The sequence below is a fragment of the Fusarium coffeatum genome, assembly GCF_003316985.1.
Source record: "Fusarium coffeatum strain FIESC_28 chromosome Unknown BRIP53273_contig_169, whole genome shotgun sequence".
NCBI classification, from domain to species: Eukaryota; Fungi; Ascomycota; class Sordariomycetes; order Hypocreales; family Nectriaceae; genus Fusarium; species Fusarium coffeatum.
This window is the reverse complement of record NW_022157962.1, coordinates 42619-60779: the sequence shown is the minus strand read 5'-3', so window position 1 is coordinate 60779 and position 18161 is coordinate 42619. Positions and strand designations below refer to the sequence as shown.

The 18161-nt window shown below is 49.2% G+C and overlaps 7 protein-coding genes across 7 annotated transcripts; 3 read left to right on the top strand and 4 right to left on the bottom strand.

Moving 5' to 3' along the window:
* Positions 1-309: 309 nt before the first annotated feature.
* Positions 310-1737, top strand: FIESC28_07572 (uncharacterized protein; the record flags this gene model as incomplete). The annotated part of the gene is made up of 2 exons (XM_031161712.1): positions 310-404; positions 477-1737. The coding sequence occupies 2 exons, from the start codon at positions 310-312 to the stop codon at positions 1735-1737; spliced, it is 1356 nt and encodes a 451-aa protein (XP_031014232.1).
* Positions 1738-2129: 392 nt separating this feature from the next.
* FIESC28_07571 (uncharacterized protein) lies at positions 2130-3955 on the bottom strand (the record flags this gene model as incomplete). Its single annotated transcript, XM_031161711.1, has 5 exons — positions 2130-2349; positions 2401-3474; positions 3523-3649; positions 3705-3772; positions 3843-3955. The coding sequence occupies 5 exons, from the start codon at positions 3953-3955 to the stop codon at positions 2130-2132; spliced, it is 1602 nt and encodes a 533-aa protein (XP_031014231.1).
* An 865-nt stretch (positions 3956-4820) lies between these two features.
* On the bottom strand, positions 4821-7901 carry FIESC28_07570 (uncharacterized protein; the record flags this gene model as incomplete). Its single annotated transcript, XM_031161710.1, has 4 exons — positions 4821-5696; positions 5752-6136; positions 6189-7560; positions 7658-7901. The coding sequence occupies 4 exons, from the start codon at positions 7899-7901 to the stop codon at positions 4821-4823; spliced, it is 2877 nt and encodes a 958-aa protein (XP_031014230.1).
* Positions 7902-13133: 5232 nt separating this feature from the next.
* Positions 13134-14764, top strand: FIESC28_07569 (uncharacterized protein; the record flags this gene model as incomplete). The annotated part of the gene is made up of 5 exons (XM_031161709.1): positions 13134-13203; positions 13285-13329; positions 13385-13665; positions 13717-14478; positions 14525-14764. 5 exons carry the CDS (start codon positions 13134-13136, stop codon positions 14762-14764), a joined length of 1398 nt encoding a protein of 465 aa, XP_031014229.1.
* A 296-nt stretch (positions 14765-15060) lies between these two features.
* On the bottom strand, positions 15061-16156 carry FIESC28_07568 (uncharacterized protein; the record flags this gene model as incomplete). The annotated part of the gene is made up of 2 exons (XM_031161708.1): positions 15061-15384; positions 15440-16156. The coding sequence occupies 2 exons, from the start codon at positions 16154-16156 to the stop codon at positions 15061-15063; spliced, it is 1041 nt and encodes a 346-aa protein (XP_031014228.1).
* Positions 16157-16477: 321 nt separating this feature from the next.
* Positions 16478-17224, top strand: FIESC28_07567 (uncharacterized protein; the record flags this gene model as incomplete). Its single annotated transcript, XM_031161707.1, has 2 exons — positions 16478-16563; positions 16627-17224. The coding sequence occupies 2 exons, from the start codon at positions 16478-16480 to the stop codon at positions 17222-17224; spliced, it is 684 nt and encodes a 227-aa protein (XP_031014227.1).
* Positions 17225-17419: 195 nt separating this feature from the next.
* On the bottom strand, positions 17420-17812 carry FIESC28_07566 (uncharacterized protein; the record flags this gene model as incomplete). The annotated part of the gene is made up of 4 exons (XM_031161706.1): positions 17420-17473; positions 17526-17641; positions 17711-17746; positions 17800-17812. 4 exons carry the CDS (start codon positions 17810-17812, stop codon positions 17420-17422), a joined length of 219 nt encoding a protein of 72 aa, XP_031014226.1.
* Between the last annotated feature and the right edge of the window lie 349 nt (positions 17813-18161).

Genomic DNA, 18161 nt, shown 5'->3' with positions numbered 1-18161 from the left:
TGTTTTTGTCTTGTCAAAGCCAGCAATTGTCGATTCTTCAACCAACCTTTTGTATCACCCCGCTCTTAGAACACCAACTTCAGTTTTGGAGCTGCACGCTGCTTCCAGGGGCTGGATAGTGCAAAGTGTCCTCAGCCTTGCCTCCACCAACTCGGCTTGTACCTTTTACTTTCCGAGCTTCTTTGCACGACTCGCTCCTTGGGAAAAATAGAAGCGATATTTCAGGTGTCGAGTTTGTGGTTGATTACTTGATACATCTCTGTTTTTGTTCGTTTCTTTGTCCATTGGAGCTATTGTACTGTACCTATCATGAAGGTCTCATTCTCTTTGGCTGCGCTGCTGGCAGCAAGCCTGTCGCAGGCCCAATACCTCATCAGCGAGCTTAGTTTTGGTCATGCTGGAAGGTTTGTTCTGAACTCTATGCTATCATGATGGCTCTACACAGAAAACATTGTTAACCCGTCTTCCGCCTGTAGGATAAGTCCTGCCGAGGCTCGTGGACAGATTCCCAACTTCGCCGTCCAGGGCAACCCAAACACTCCCGAGGTTCTCTCCAACCGAATTATCCTCACTCCTCTCGCTCCCGGTAACCAGCGCGGTGCCGTTTGGGGCCAGCAACCTCTGCTCCGAACCCAATGGATCGCCGACGTCGACTTCCGAGCCAATGGCCCCGATCGCGGCCGTGGTAACCTCAACATCTGGCTTGTTCGCAACGGTCCTGCTACGATTGGCGCTGGAAGCATCTACACTGTCGGCAAGTTCGACGGTCTCGCTCTGGTTATCGACACATCTGGCGGTTCGAGCGGTATGGTTCGCGCTTTCTTGAACGACGGCAGCACCGATTACGCCAGACAGAACAACGTCGATGAGCTGTCGTTCGGCCACTGCCAATACAACTACCGCAACCTTGGTCGACCTTCTCAGGTCAAGCTTCGACAGACCGCCAAGTCATTCCGCGTGGAGTTGGACGGCAAGCTCTGCTTTGAGTCTGATAAGATCAGCATTCCTACCGGTTACCAGTTTGGTGTCACTGCTGCCACTCCTGATAACCCTGACTCGTTCGAGGTTTTCAAGATGGTTGTCATGGCTGACAACAGCGACAGTGGTGCTGTTCGTAACGATCCTCCCAAGCAGCAGAACCAACAGAACCAACAGAACCACCAGCAGCAGCAGCAACAACAACAACAACAACAAAACCAGAACCAGAACCAGGCCCGTGGTCAACCCGCCCAGGCCAACTCCAACAAGAACGCCAGGAACGATGGCGAGTACGCAGACGAAGATCCCGATATCTTCCAGACCTCCAAAGCCCAATTCATGGACCTTCACAACCGCCTGCAGAACACCAACCACCAGCTCTCATCTCTACAGCGCACCTCCTCCCGCCACCAGCAGCAGGACGAGAAGCGACACGATGATTTGACTTCCTTGATCGGTCAGCTCCGTGCCGATATGCGCAAGCTTGACGATATCACCGCTCTCCAGTCCCGTATTGTGGAGCTTGAGAAGGATATCCAGGGTCTCCGAAAGGAGCTCACCCGCAAGCTACAATCCACTGAGCGCACCTTCAAGAGCACCCTCAACGACCACCACAGCACCCTGTCAGAGGTTGTCATGTCCAAAACCCCTGGTCACAAGTTCCTCATCTTCTCCATCATTGGCACTCAGTGCCTTCTTGTCGCTGCTTATATCGTGTATAAGAGACGGCGAGCATCCATGCCCAAGAAGTACTTGTAAGAAAGATATAAGAAAGTCAAGAGGAGGGCATCAAGGGGCAAGGGGTTGTTCTGTATCTATCGAGATGGGATTTGGTGACTAGACGCCCTTTGTGTTGTGTCGCTGCGGTTGTAAATTACCTTCGATGCATGAACCGTACGTATATGGGAGGGTCTTGGTGTTTTTGAAAATCAATGAGCATAAATATAAAAGTCATAATTCAAAATCCAACGACTAAACTGACAGATAACTTGTGTATATACTAACCATCCTCAGCGTAGAGCTCCAATGCTCGGCATTATTAAACCAGCCCTGCAGGGCAACAATCCAAACCATCCATCTATATCATTAAAACGCATTCGCTTATCCATATGAAACTCGCTCTCATGAATAGCCAAGTGCTAGCAAATTCGTCAAATCTTCTCAAAGCTACCGTTGATCACGTCAAGCATCTCATCGCCCTTGGGTGCTCCAGAGGTCAAGTTCTCATAACCTCCATGTGTCACAAGGATATCGTCCTCAATACGTACGCCGCCGACGGGATAGTATGTCTCAAGAAGGTCACGATTGATGAACTTGGCATGTGTCGGATTGTTCAGGAAGTATCCCTCAATGAAAGGACGGCAGAAGTAACTTGAGCACGTCAGTATCAGTTCGTTAAAGTGCGGATATTCGAGTACTTACATTCCTGGCTCAATGGTAACAATCATGTTGGGTTGGAGAGCTTGTCTAGGCTTGGTAGGGCCCGGGGCTGAAGCCATGCGGTGCATAGCTACCAGAGCTGTAGCTGTCACCATTTCACGCTTCCCACCCTCGACGTGGAAGTTGTCCCGCATTAAGAGGCGCTCATCGCCAGTGACATCATGAACCTCCAGACCAATATGGTGGCCCAGACCGTGAGGGAAGAAAGCTGCGACAGTACCGGCCTTTTGGATTTCATCAAAGCTACCTCGGAGGAGACCCAGCTTGCGTAGACCCTGAAGACCCACGTCGCTAGCATGAAGCTGAAGTTCGTAGTAGATAGTGCCAGGCCGGACGCGTGCTATACACTCCTCTTGCATGCGCTGTACAATAGAGTAGATAGCGGAAGCTTCCTTAGAGAAGGATCCACTGATGGGAAGGGTGCGAGTAATGTCGCTAGCATAACATTGGTATTCGCACCCGGCGTCGACAACAATGAGTTGCTTTCCCTCCAGGGGCTGATCATTGGATTCGTAGTGCAGGATGGACGCATTAACACCAGCACCAGCGATGATTGGGTACGCCTGAGCGTGAGCGCCGCGTGAAGTACAGGCTGCGAGAAGAACGGCTGCGACATCCTGCTCATTCCGCATAGTTAGAAGACGTTCAGTCACGGCACGATGGGCGGCTGCTGAGATGCGTGCAGCGCGACGAATGAGCGCAACTTCGTATTCCGTCTTGATCACACGGGCTTGGTCCATGGCAGGGCGCAACTTGGAGCAGTTGATCTTTGTCTGTCCTCGAGGCCGATCATGAAGTTTCGGAGCCTGGTCTGTATGAATGACATAAAGGGTCTTCTCGGGGCGGAGCTGGCTGTGAAGAAACTTTTGTAGCTGAGCAGTGTATCTGACATCGTCAACATCGTACTTTCGCATGGCCTCTGCTGCGTCTGGAGTTGGGCCATGATATAAGACCTGGCGCGGCTCAGCGTAGGGAATCCAGAGGATGAGACGATCCGTAGCGATGTCATAAGTGAGAACACAGTCTGGAAAGTTGGCGCCACTCATATAGTAGAAACTGGGATTTTGTTAGTGAAACATCTGCATTAGATGGCGGATGACGAACTATCTTCGTTGCTTGAAAGGAGGTGACTGGTCTGAATCTTCGTAGAGCCGTGTAGGCTCACCAGGGAGATAGATGAGGCCATCAGTAACGCCAAGCTCTTTGACAACCTTGCGCGCATGAAGCTTTGCTACATAAATCGTCAACTATTTGTTTACTTTTGCAAGCGTTAGTTCTCAACGTACCAGGATACTTGTTACCGCTGCTGCTTTTACCGCTAGAGTCGCCGTCGTTCCTCTTCACCTCAACACACCTGACTCACAACTCTAATTAATAATTTGATCTCATTACTCAGACTTCCTGGTGAGCGGGATGTCACTTACAGCGCGTCAAACTCATCCTCAAGGACAAACTCATAGCTGACCGAGGTCCTTTCACGTGTTTGAGGCCTTTCCTCCCCGCAAATGGGTTTTGGCGGCGTTATCGGCGGTGCCATCTGCGGCCACTATAAACGAAGGAATCTGACTCGTTGGAGAATTAAACAAAACGAAGGAGCCTAATCAAAAGAAAGGCCGAAATAATAGAGATTGGTTTAGAGAAGCGCAGTTAGGAATAAACGATGCTTTTTGTGAGAGACGGCTTTTTCATGTGATAACAGGTACACAAAGACGGGCACTAAATACTAAGCTGACCTCAGCGTATCGCAGCGCTGCGATAACGCCCTACAAGCCCAACTGTACTCATTCATCAATTTCATGACGCAACCAGGTCAATAAAAACGACGTTTTAGTCTGTGATGGATTTGTTGGGGACAATTCATTATCTAGCCGTGCAAACTTGTAACTACTAGGATGCTTTCCTAGTTCTGTTCACAGGGCTATTGTATCTTCAAATCAAACACTATCTGACTCGTCTTCATCTCACCAGTGTAACAACCACTACGCGTGCTAAATATAACTGGCCTCTGGGGTGTTTGAAGTAGTCGCCTTATGGCATATCTCATTCATTAAATCTATACTGAACTGGGTACAATGCAGTGTAGGAACTATCTTCCCGGACTACTACATCTCCTAGCCAGCTTCTTCCACCACCAAACTCACAGCCACATCAGAGGACAATCCAATCATTGCCTGTATATACACCAGATTCAACCACCGTCTATGTGCAATGGCCATATCTCTAAGGATGCGCGCATCCCCTATCCGTCTCAAACCAAGGTATCCTAGGACCCTGAATAATCCAAACACTCCATTCCAAATCATAATCGCTCTTCCCAAGAAATCAAAATCAAAATCACTAGCCGACGCCTCGCGCGCTTTCCGTCCTCCCGTATCATAAATGGGTATCAAATGTAGCGACCGTTACATTCCTTGGAATCCTCCTCTTCCTGAACCAAAGAAGCCTCCCCAATCCGCCTGCATTCCCTGTTCTGTAAACATTTGTTGTATTTGCCTTTCTTGGTGCTGCTGTCTGTGTGCTCGTCGATGCGCCATGGAGTGTCCCTGGTGGACAGCGTGTGTCTGTGAGACCGGCCGTCTTTGTTGCATCATCGGTTGGGATTGGTTGGGCTGCATTGTCATGAGGTTTGCTGGATTGGCATACATGGGCTGAGGCGACACGCCCATCATGCCCTGGCCTTGTTGATGCATCATGTAAGGTGGTGGTTGCCCAAAGATCTGGCTCTCCACGTCGTCAAACGTTCCAGTCAAGAAGAGTTGCATGTCCTGGCTCTGATCGCCTACACTGGTACCTGGATCTGTCTTGCCGGGGAACCCAAGTTCCATCATAGGTTGGTTAGGGTAGGCGAATGGATCCTCCGAAGGGAACATGAGCGAGTCAAGCTTGTTAACGGGGTTATGCATGCCCATGGGCTGGCCTCCATAGGACATTCGTTGAGCACTTGTTGCTGTGCTGGCGGTCGATTCTGGAGTGCTACGTTGCATATCAGGGGTCATAAAGTCGCCGAAGTTGGCAGCGAAGCTGTTGTCCTGGAATGCGGCGATGCCTCCTCCTTGCATGTCCATGGTACCTTGTGACATGGTTGTGGGATATGTACTCGTTGAGACCTGGCTTGCGCGTGTGAAATCGGCAGTTCCAAGCGACGACATGCTTGCAGGAATAGGGGCATTGTGCGAAGAGCCGGAAGAAGAACGTCCTGTGGGGGCCGATCTCTTCTTCGAAGGTGCTTGACGTATAGAGCCGGCATCGAGTTGCTCTGGCAATTGATCGAAGAGCGCCTGTTTTATCATGTCAATAATAAGCGCTAAATACCAGGAAGTGGTGGAATCTTACCGTAAGAGCACCAGTAACTCGCTCTGCCGACATGCTCTTTTCCGACAGCGCTGCTATCATATCCCTTCCAGCTCTAGCATCCGCGAGAACTTCGCCAGATCCAGGTTTCTCGGGGTTTTCTGTAGCATAAAAGACGAGCGAAAGTACAGCAAAGAACTCAGTATACAGCATGAACCAGTACGGCCCACTGAGCACCCGTTGCTTACGGATCTCGAGTCCAATATGTACGATGTTACGAGAGACGCTGATTGCCGCCGCTGCGCATGCATATGAAAGTTCGTCGACCTTGGTACCTTGGCTAAGGCGAGGGGATACATAATGCAGGAAGGGTCTGTATAGAACAAGTTGCACATGCGCATAAGCAAATCTCAGTAAGTGGCGGATTCTGAGCATACTATTAGTATTGTCACGTTCAGGTTTGTGCTCATTTTACTTACCTGACAGTCTCAATTGGGCCCTCACCGCTCGGACGCCAGTGTTGGGGTAGCCTTTCAAACCAAGAATGGAGCTCAGCCTCAATTTCTTTAATGCGGCCATAGCTAATCAGATAGGTAGAGGCGGGCTTGTTGTCCTTGGTGAGGCTCTGGCCCAATCCCTTAGTTGGGTAGACATATTTTGTAACCTTGGACAGGATTTCCATTAATTCCGAGTGGGCATTGAATGCCTGGAAAAATGATGGCGCTCCAGGAGGAGGTCGTAGAATACCGTTGTGTGTGATGAACTCGTCGTCGACTTCTAAAGGAAATGGTTGATCAATGTCGTCCACATTGAGAAGGAGAGGGAAACCAAGCAACGTTGATACATAGATATCCATCTGTCGAACCACATAGAAAACACGCTTCCGGACTTCCTGTTCGATTGGGTCGATCTTTTCGTGCTGCAGATGTCGATGGAGACCTATTCGGAGTGATGAGCGCAGTGCAATACCAACAAAGGAATAGCAGCTGCTAAGATTTGAGGTCGCTTGGAGGAAGAGGATGATGAACAGAAGAGCTTGTAACGATATAAGATCTCGACAATCTGTAACGTCGTGTAAAACGGACCGGGCGGCGTTGTAATATTTGAGACCTTCCTCTGTCGCATCTTGATATGCCATACTTCTTGGGTCGCTATCGTCCAGGTTGTTGTACATGCAGCCCAGAGCCATAACAGAAAAGAGAAGTCCGAGGTACTGTGTTTCCTCCTTCGATAAATTGTCTAACGGTGTTTCATAGATCTTGTCCATTTGCTCGTAAAAGGTGGGTACGTGAACGATTCGCACGAGACAAGTCGCGCAACTAAGAGAATAGTAGCAAAGCTTTCGGGTGACGTCCTTTGGCGGAAGCTCAGGGTAGCTCGGGGCTACTGAGAAGGGTGTGCCGACTGAAGACAGAGATGGAGAACCGAGGCCGGTCGGTCGTTCCGCACGAGGTAAAAAGGGAGTCTTTGAAGATGGACCAAGCATGCCTCGGAAATGCTCCTTCATGCGTTTCAAGAATACGGCACCAGATGAGATACCATGGAAATCCCAGCTTCCCTTTTCGTCGAGATCGAGTTGACCAACGGAATCAATCATGGACGTAAGATGAGCTTCGTTCGGGTCGGGTTGGCTTGGCGGAGGCTGTCGAATCTTTGAGGCTTGTGAACGAGCATTTTCGCGATTCCGGAATTCCTGTTGAATGGCTGGATCGAGGTTCGGGTCGGCTAAGTCGACGTCGGGCATAAATTTATGAAGCAAAGACTCGGCGCGTTGTAGTCGACTTTCTAATGCCTCAATGTACTGTGGCGCCGGATTTCTTCTTCGATTTGAGGGCTTATCGTATGTGCATTCTGAAGGAAACAGTCAGTCACCGCGCCGAGTTCCAACAAAAGGGTTCGGAAAGCTAAAGGAGACGATTGAACAGTCAATCTTATCGGGGCCGCGTACCGTAGCTGTATACAGAGCAGTGTGTACATGGTTGTTTGCCGTCGCATTTGATCTTTTTCCGTCTGCATTCGTCGCAGGCGCGTGTTACTCGTCGCCGCTTTTGAATTGGTTGTGACGCGCCAGATGGTCCAATTCCGTCCTCATCTAATTCGATGTCGGATTTGATGCTGGCCGATGGCGACGGGGCGTCGTCGTGCCAGTCGTGAGATGACTGGCCGCCGTCGGCGACGACATCGGGTGGCATATCGGGCTTGGTGAAATCAGCAAATGAACAATGATTTGGTTATTGGAGAAAAAATTGGCGACATCAAGGGAACACTGCACGAAGATGAGAGTTTCAGTGCGTCTTGGCAATGCTTAGTGCCCCGTCCACGATTCAGATCGCGCGAATGATGCGAATTCTCGACTGAGGTACAGCGCAACGGTGATGCGAATGAAGAAGCGCGATTGAGGGAGGAGAGTTCGAAGGCTCAACGCTCAAGCAGCCGTCACAACGGCCAAACATCTCACAGGGTGATGCTATAGGCGGTAACTCACCAGTTGGTAGGCTTTTCAGCCACAATGAAATCGAGAGCTAGTTGGGTATTGTTCTAACGAAAACAGGGGAAAAGAAAAGAAGAGAAAAGGAATCGTCTTGGTTTGTTGTTGTTATCGTCGCCGTCGCCGCCGCCGCTATGCGGCAGAAATGAAGAATGAAGCGGGCAGTCAAGTCAAGTCAAAATCGAGAGGGCTATTCGTACAAAATGAATAAGTTGCAGGGTGGCAGGCGTAAGTAGCGAGGCCAGTGGCAGCCCATATCCCAATCGCCCCAAGACTTACAGCCTAGGCCATCAGCGTTCAAAAGACGTCAGATTAAATTGCCGCGGAAAAAGTGGCAGAGTCGAGAATAGAAACAGAGGAGAGTCCAGAATTGAAATGAGATGGTGATGACGGGAAAATCGTTTGGGTGCCGGGCAAACAGAGTGATTAGTACTGTACGGGTTGTACTCTTTCCCTCTCGCTGGACGATAGGTAGCACCAAGTACCGGAGCGCAGGTAGCGTAGTACAGAGCCAGGACCGGACTAGTCTAGACTGAGAGACGAGACTAGACTAAACTAAACTGTTCCAAGTTGCAGGCAGAGGAAAGGGATGGAGACGTGGACGGGGGGAAGTCTGAAGATGAGAGGGACTGAGAGAGTGAGCCCAGGTCCCAGGTTCAGGGCAGCGACGAGATTTCGCGACGGGACCGAGACGGCAGAGCGGGCGGTAGAGGCTAGTCTAGAGCATCCGACACCTGTGACCTAGCACTGCAGCCCTGGGTACCTCCTAACTACAGACTAGACTACGCTGCAGCTTGGAAACTTACGGACGAACGAGAGAGCGAAACGGGATGGGCGAACGAGGGGAGAAGGAAAGCCAATAGGCGGGGCCCAGCAAAAGGACCAGCCAGCCCCCGGGCCCCCAGACGAACGGGCTTTGAGGCTTCGATCGGGTCTTTTTAGGTGCTAAGTTAGGTTGTCGAAGCCAACTTGAACCTAGCATCACTGTGTTATTCAAACAGTGTCGCATGTACCTCGTCTTTTATCGCTCGTGGTTAGTGCAATGACAAAAAAAGAAACAAATTTAGGTAACGTCGACGACACGATAACCGGAGTATGGAGAAATAGAGGTGAGGCCACCGTGTAGCAGAATGCCCAGCTGGAGGCGCATGCTAAGATGTGACCAAGACTCCCAGGCTAACAATCAAGAGTTGCCAGAGGGAAGATGAGACACAAAAGGCTGGGAAATATCGAGTGCCAAGTAATACCAAGGCGAAAACATGTCGAGCCAAGAGTGAAAGCCAAGTAGTAAACGCCAACGGGCGGCCGTTTCTGTGTCATGCCTTTATTCTACCACTCTTTAATTAAGAGAGACAGACACCAAGCCCCATGTTGCCAGAATAATCTTTTCCAAAACGGGTCGAGCGTTTCGTTAAGACAACAGAAGTTTAATACCACTGCACATACCTAAGTGGCTAACATACAGTAGCGTAATTGGAGAGTTTGCGATTAACGTCGTCGAGAGCAGTAAGACTCAGTGCAAGAGCATCCCAGATATGCTTTGAGGCTGCTTCAAGCATTTGGGCTGTTCCTCTCGAATTTGGAATGACAATTGGGATAAGGTTGCGGGGATAGCGATAATGGAATAAGAATGTAAAGTTTAATCAACATTAGGAGTCACTCACATCCATACAATGAGACTTCCCTTTCAGATCTCAGAGGCGGAGGGTATTCATAGTCGAAGGCCTTGAGAATTGATTTTGGGATTGTTCAAAGGAATAGGTACATACAAGCAAAACACTGCAGGATCACTCACACTGTGCTATCCGGGCAACTCAAGAAGGAAATGGGAGATGCCGCAGGGGTGATAAGCCTTCTACGTACCTCACACCTGTGCTGTACCCTACAGTATAGCACCTTGGGTCGAGCGTGTCAGGGGAGGAAACATGGATCCATTTCAAAGTCGGTATTGATTTGCTCTCTTGCTGCGTACAAAAGAACCTTCCATCGTCTTCACCAGATGATTGCCGGTCTGAGTACGAACATTATCCCTCACCTTTTTTTTGCGAGTGACAAAAAAACACGCATCAACATGATACACAATTCGTTGCATGAGAAACAGACATAGACACCTATACTCAAGACCGAGGCATATATACATAAGGCACGTTGGGGCATTACTGAATGAGTCAGGTCCAAGCATCGTAACCAGCTATCTACAGTACAGTGCTGGTCATGTATCTCTCGTAAAGCGTCGGTGGCTGACTTGCCAGATCTTCCAATGTGACGAATGCTGTATTCCCTCCCTTGAGAAACACGAATAACATATTATTACAGGACCAACGTGTGCGCAATTCGAAGCACAATCACGGCTAACACGGGACAGCAACCTCTGAGAAAAAGAGAAGGCATCTCCACTGTCCAGGGCCCTTCCAGTGGACGGATGCCAAAGCCGCGCGGCCGCAAAATAAACTCGCAGTCTCAGGGACAGGAACCACCCCCTTTGAGAGTAGAACCGCCGGCGTCATGTACCTACAAACTCAGGCCGTTGCACCGGCGGATTCAAATAATAACTGCGTCTCTGTTCTAGGAGGCATGGTTAATCAATCGAACAAACTATGCACTGTAGATAAAACGCTCATACTACGTAGCAGTTGTCATAATGATTTTGTCGGCAAACATGACAGTCCATGGATGTAACGTCGAGTACAGTACCGAGTAGGTACCCAGAAGTAATTTTAAGCACCCGCTAACTGAAGAGCGATGAACAAAGGCGCAAAACGCAAAACGCTCTAGACCAACCTTGTCGTCAGCTACATCACATCCACCTTGACGGCCGACTTCAACTTGGTTGCTTGCATGGGCAGTGCCGGTAGACAGGGCAGGCAGGTTTGTGAATGGTTGCGGTAGGAAAACCTAAGCCTCAACGCCAGAATTCTGTGGAGATGTTCGCGTTTCCGTGTTATAAGCGATAGCCCAGCTCTTGTGGCAAGAAATGTTAGTGAGATCAAAAGAGACTCGGAATCGCGAGATAAGAGTCAAGAGTGACGAAGAGCGGGATCGAGCGTCATGTCGATCTGTTATTGACTGTTTAGACGGTCGACATCCATTCTTCAGAGCGTTGCATCTCCTCGGTGATCCCTGCAAATCACTAACAACTCTATTCTCAACGGCCGCAGACGGTCCTAACTTTGTCAATACCTTATCCAACAGTCTAATAGAATGCACTGGCTTATATGTGCTCTTTGCCGCAAACGCATACAAGCTTATAAAACAAAAGTTTAATGACAAATTTGTCAACGAGTTGCAATGCCACAGAATGATCATGGCTCTCGTTAATTCAAGAGCATAATAATTTGAGGATACGATATTGAGGTTGGTGTTGGTTTATGGTGTGCTGTACGGGCTGCCTCTGGGTCCTGGAACACATTCGTTCTGTGTCCTGAGCGGTCGCTGCGTACAGCACAGTACCCCCGACCTGTTACAGGATCTGAAATCGAACCAGATTTAGAAACCACCACTTTTATCGGCTCCGGGAATCACGGAAGCTGGCGTCTTTCTGGATGGATGATCCCTATGGATGTGGCTTCGACCATGCTTCAGACGATCAGAGGCGCCACACCTACTGGCCACACATCAACCAAAGAGACCCTGAACTAAAGCCTCTTTCTTCAGTCCATTCCAATTCCTTCTGCATCTGCATTTGCCAGCGTGATGCTCATCCCAATACTCATTAATGATGTTGATGTGCATGACATCATTCACTTGACAGGCTGACAGATTCTAGTCATTCTCTCCATTTAATCAACAGATCGAAATTTCCGGCTCTTGTCCGGGTTTACTCCGAGAATACTCTCTCTGTCAGGAGAGGAGCGCGCCCTTTCGCGGCTTCGGTCTTTCACTGATGAAAACTCCCCGCTTATTGGTGGAAAAGGTGCCAACTGTGATTGTATGCTGGGTCCATCGTTTGACTGGAATTCTGTGGTCCAAAAATACTATATCCTGGTCCCTCGGCCGAAAGAGTTCGGGTCAGAAGGACAGAAATTATTTGCTGCGAAATCGTGTTGTGATTGATCTTGGCGTATGTCTTGGCGTGAAAGCTTTGTTTCAACCTCTTCCACCATGTTTCGATCCAGATCTAATAGTCCACATAGTGTATCCAGCCGACAGTTTAAATTTGAGCCTCTTGAAACTCTAAGCACGTACCATATTATAGAACCTGTCAAAGATGCTCTTTATGGGACAATATAGATGCAGAAGGACGAATACAGCCAGCTGGGTCTTATACTAATATCATGATTTCATATTGGTGGAGTGAATGGTACACTTCGAAACAAGTGAGATCGAGACTTCAGTGGGAGAAAACAATCTGATTGCCATTACGTTACATCAGACAAACCTCGTGGGAGAGAGGGAATTGTCGATCTTGTACGAATTTCCGCAATCAGTCATCTTCACAATCGTATCAAAGATGTATCTGTAGCTCTGCCAAGGACGAGGAATTTAATACGTAAAACACTTCTCATGGGGCTGAGAAATCGCTGCAAAGAAACAAGGTACAGTCTCCTTGGACCATCATCCCATATGACCTGACTCGGGCTCAAGGCTACACCTGCAAGATGTGTCATGGCGAATTGTATATTCAGAAAGAAGGATTGCCGACCAACAAGTCGATGCCAAAGATAACGCTTGTTCCTCGAGGTCGAGTCTCACTCACCTTGACTCACCAATACCTGCTTTCGTATAGGGTAAGCGATTTCGTACCCCACATTTGGTTCGGAGATCATTGCGATATGGTTCCCCCACCTTTACCTATCCTCGACCCCACCCACTGCAGCCTAGCTGAAGGTAGCTGCTCATGACAATCCACCAAAACACACGTCAAGTTACAGCTCTCTACATCCCCAATTGTTTTAGAGGTGTGCTGGATCCTCAATAGACAAGCCTAACAACCACAATGTCTACTTCAAACTCCCTCGCGATCTTCTTCAGCCAACAAGCTAGCATTGGTGGCATTGTTGTTAAAGGTACATTCCGCGAATGTCATCAGTCGTGAACCATCGTTCAGGCGCACTCATGAGAAGGCTGTGCTAACCTTTGTATTTCAGAACAGCCCAAACTCGACCTCGACCTCTACATCTCGAACTACACCGGTCCGTCGCCACCCCGTACTGATGCCATAAAAGCATGCATGCTAAACCTGTCTAGGTCGAACAAGAATCGATCGTCTCTTGCAAATTGGAAAGTCATCGGTTCCACTATGCGTTGATGCACTCAAGCTCGCCATAGCTGAGGCCAAGGCAGGCTCAGATGTGAGCCAGTATATCGAAGCTTGGGGTTGCTTCCGTCATGTAGCCCCCCAAGAACCCGAGGCCGAGAGAGATCAGGCATGGATTGATCGAGTCGAACAATCGAACAAAGCCGAGACCGCACGTCTCGAAGCCCAGCTCAAGCAGTACCGTCATAACTTGATCAAGGAAAGCATCAGGGTGCGTGCATATCTTATAGTTTGAAGTCTCAAAGCTCTGACATGATTCTAGATGGGCAACGAGGATTTGGGGCAGCACTTCGAGAAAACCGGAAACCTAGAGGCAGCGGCAGAAGCATACAACCGCATGCGACAGGATGTCACAACCACCAAGCACATCATTGACTGCGGCATACACCTGGTCAATGTCTACATCGCCAGGCGAGACTGGACTATGGTTCTCAATAACCTTGGGAAGATCACCGGTGTTCAGAGCGGCGACGAAGAACGAACGTATCAACCTTACACGAAACTTGTATCCGGTATCGCACTCCTTGGGTTGAAGCACTACCAAGACGCAGCCAAAAACTTTCTGCAAGTTGACTTCACTCTACCCTCAGCGCAATACAATCATATCGCCAGTCCGAACGATATTGCGGTATATGGAGGGTTGCTTGCTTTGGCGACAATGGAAAGAAAGGAACTACAGACTCGAGTGCTGGAGAACCAATCCTTCCGTTCATTCCTGGAGAATGAGTCCCACATTCGCAAGGCAATTAGTCTATTTGTCAATGGCCGGTATTCAAACTGCCTAGCCATCCTTGAGTCCGTTCGGAATGATTACTTGCTGGATATTTATCTACAACGTCACGTCTCTGCGCTCTACTCGCTGATCCGGAACAAATGCATCGTTCAGTACTTTATTCCCTTCTCATGCGTCACCCTTGAGAACCTCAACATGGCATTTGCACCAGAAGGAGAGTCGGTAGAAACCGAGCTTGTTGCCATGATTCGTTCGGGAACTCTCAAGGCCCGCCTGGATGCAAAGAACCAGGTGAGTACCATTGCCTCTCATCCACGTATATGCTAACCCTTTACAGCTTCTTATCGCTGTCCAACCTAATCCTCGGCTTCAAATGCAAAAGCAGGCCCTTGACGTCTCTCGCCAGTACGAGCAAGAGGCTAAGGACAGGCTTCGCCGCATGAATATTGTTGCTGCTGGTCTGGAGGTTGTCGGCAAGAGACAGCCACATTCAGGCCCCGTTGGTCGTGGAATCGACGAGCAGTGGTATGATGATGCCAGAGCACCTGGTCAGCCAGGCAGAGTTGAGGCAGCTTAGAAAGACTCCACCTTCAAAATGCGAGGCCATAAAGGACTCGGCGAGTTTACGAACAAATGAACGGCATATCGCATTACGGCCTAGGCGTTAACGTTTCCTGATTTTGACTCTCCGCAAGGACGCGGAAGTATGGTGTAGTGGATTAGATCAGGCGTCCAGGGACATACACATTTTAAGGGAAACAAACGGTCTTCACACAATGACTCAATGCATGGTTGTTCGTATCTTTGAGGGGGTATCATTATTAAACCTCTTCTCGCTTCTGACTAGTCATCTCATTTCATCAATAATTTCCTTTAACCCATCAACTGCCGCAAGTCTGTAGGTGGCCAGCGCACTTGTGCGAAGGTGAGACAACGTTTGATGCTCTGCAGGTATTTGCGCGTAACCTCATCACCCATGACATGGCCCTTCTCACCATCGTGTAGCTTCTCACGAGCACTACGCTCGTGGATACCAACCATTGTAACACCAATAGGCCATGCCGCCTTACCGATACTGAGTCGTAGGTACCCGTCGTTCGCATCAACGTAGCGGCGTTCTTGAAGAGCCTGGACAATTTCTAGCACCGGCTTGAGAATGTCATCGTCGAGTTCTCCCTGTTCGAATTTGCGGAACAGCTGGAAAAAATTGTTAGTTTGAGCTTGTGGTAGAAGAATGAATATTTCAACATACCGGCTTCATGTTCTCTCGTGTCTGTACCATTGCGTTATATGCTGTCTTGCTGGCACTCGTATCGCGCTTCTCTGCTTCCATTGCCCGCTCATACTCCGTAAGAACCATAGTGAAGTAGCTCGCCAGTTGTCGGAACAGCCATTTCCTGCCTTCCTTGTCCTTTGGTAACTCGGTATCGACTTTCATGTCCTTCTCATCCACGAGCTGCAACGTTGTCGGGATCGGGCCCTTGGTGATCACTGTCGTCAACCTGCGGTATCGTCTCACTCGCGCAGCGTGACTCTCTCCAAATAAAACCACCGGCTCGCCAAGAGCCCTCAACTTTTCAATCAGCTCTTCTTCGGGAACATCCTCGCTTGCGTGGACACCTTCCTCGGCATCTTCACTCTTTGCCTTTACCAGCTCTGGTAGACCAAGGCGCTTTCTACGAGCGCGTTCTTCTTCGGCTTCTTGTTCTTCACGTCTCTTTCTCATATCTTCTGCAAGCTTGCGACGTTTCTCCTCGCGCGCAGCATTCTCGGCGGCCGCGTCTTCCTCTCGTTTTCGTTTTGCGGCGGCTTTGGCTTCGCGCTCGTCCTGGAGGGCTTTTTGTTCGGCGAGGTAGGCTTCTTTTCTTTGCGCTTCAATCTCTGAGCGTTTAAGGTATTTCTTTTCGTCGCTTCCGGAGCCTTTCTTGCTCTTGGAGAGCTCCTTGTTCATGAGTGCTGCGAAATCCATGACGGAGATGAGCGATGTCGTAGCGGCTTATTCGTTTCGATTCGAAGATACAGATTGACCTGTATCTCAATTTTCTCTTTATTATTTCCTTGTATTTCGATTTGATGAAGTTGGTCGATGATTGTAGCGTTGTCGCAAACTGAACCTCGCCGGAGTTCAAATTGTTGATTGAATTCGGATATAGCGATATCGGCTAACCGAGATATAGTCAACCTACAATGAATGCCTCTCTCATCACATCAAGATTGGCGGCCAGATCTCTCTTCAATACGCTATCTCGTTGAATGATAATATTCGCCAATACTGAAATTGGTGTTCAAAATGGCGTCTCCTGCACCAAAAGCGTCACGCGAAGATACGACACCCTTCTTACTACAGCTCTTCTATCGTACCGGAGCTCTCCACAGGTACATACACACACCTCCCCCTAACAATACTTCGATGGGCATCTACTTATGTCTTATTACTAGGCCCGACGAGTTTGAGTCGCAAAGTCTCCCTCCACATATATACGTGCATACGTGGTCGGATTGTACCTTGAAAGAATTGGCATTGGATCTTGCCGCTACCAAGCCTTCGGCCTTCCCGTCACCTTCAGCAGGATGCCGTTTGGTATTTCAACTAGTGTTTCCGGATCTCCGCAACACCGATGCAGTCGCAAACTCACCTCCTCGATTTGGAGTCAAGGATCTCGGCAGTGTTGTAATAGGTGATGACTCCAGGTCAGATACATTGGAGAACACATCCCTGGACGCAACAGCGAAAGATACTGACGACAAACACAAAACACTCAGCAGTGCGCGGTTCGTAGTCGGTGATTACATCACGTGTGCGATACTGCCACCGCTTCCAGATGGCTCAGTTGCACCCGCCTCAAGCGTGCGAAGGGAGCAGACTTCGAGTGGACATGAGAGAGGAAAAGACAGTCTCGGTCGCGGAGGCTTTAAGGGAAGTCGAAGCGGTTGGAGAGATGAAGTTGGGGGCGATTTTCCTATGGGCGAATGGAGAAGAGGCGAAAGTTTACCCTATGCCCCTGGCGGACGATCGAAAGGCAAAGGAAGGTGGTAGGAGAGACATGCAGCGCTCATTTTGATGACGACACGCCCGATTATACCCATTCTTCGTTCTTCTGTTATATATTTCACGGTCTTTGTGCCAACCTCTTCATATTTGACCTCGAATCAATTGAATCTATACCGTGGGCTCTATCCCAGGGTATGACGCTTAAATGTACACATCCCAAATCTCCGACTCTCGATCGATTTATTTCTCGTAAACGAGGTCGCCCTTTCGCTTCGCTCGGAAGTCCCAGAGACCCTTCAAAAGTCAGCATTTCGATTGTCGTCGCGGCTGCTGCTGCCAGACTTACGTCGGTCTTGTAGGCAATGTAGCCCATGATGGCGGGGATCACACCAACGTAGATAAAGGTGATCTTGGCGGTTCGGGGCGTCCATCGGAAATAATGATGGCGCGTCTTCATCATAGCTATTCAAATTGTTAGACTTGGTTTGGTTCGAGGACGATCTATTTCGAGGTCGAGGAGAAGTCACGCACCGGCATATTTGAGGTAGGCCGGGTCCGGCTTGACGTCTGTGAATTGTCGGTTAGCAGAGTTCGATATTGTAGCATCTCGCTTGACCTACTGAGGTGCGCCATTTTGATTGACGGCGATTGGTGTCCTGCTAGAATACTTTGCGTGACGAATTGGCCGTCGTGATGGTCGGTTTGAATGATGGTTGACCTTGACGACGGATTGAAGCTTCAAAGCTGACTAAGGTAGTATCCTAATTGTATCAGCTCTGATTGGTTGCGGTGTTCTGTCGCCTTCGACCTCGCTACCCTGTACCAGAGCTGATCCGAAAACCATAAATACAAGAGTCTACCTATAGGTACCCAAGTAGGTAACTACTAAACTTATCATACACGTTGTGTAGTTTGCGTGAGTTTGTCGTTCTCTCTAATGTGCAGTGTCTCTTTTGGTTGTGACATTACAATAACACAGCCG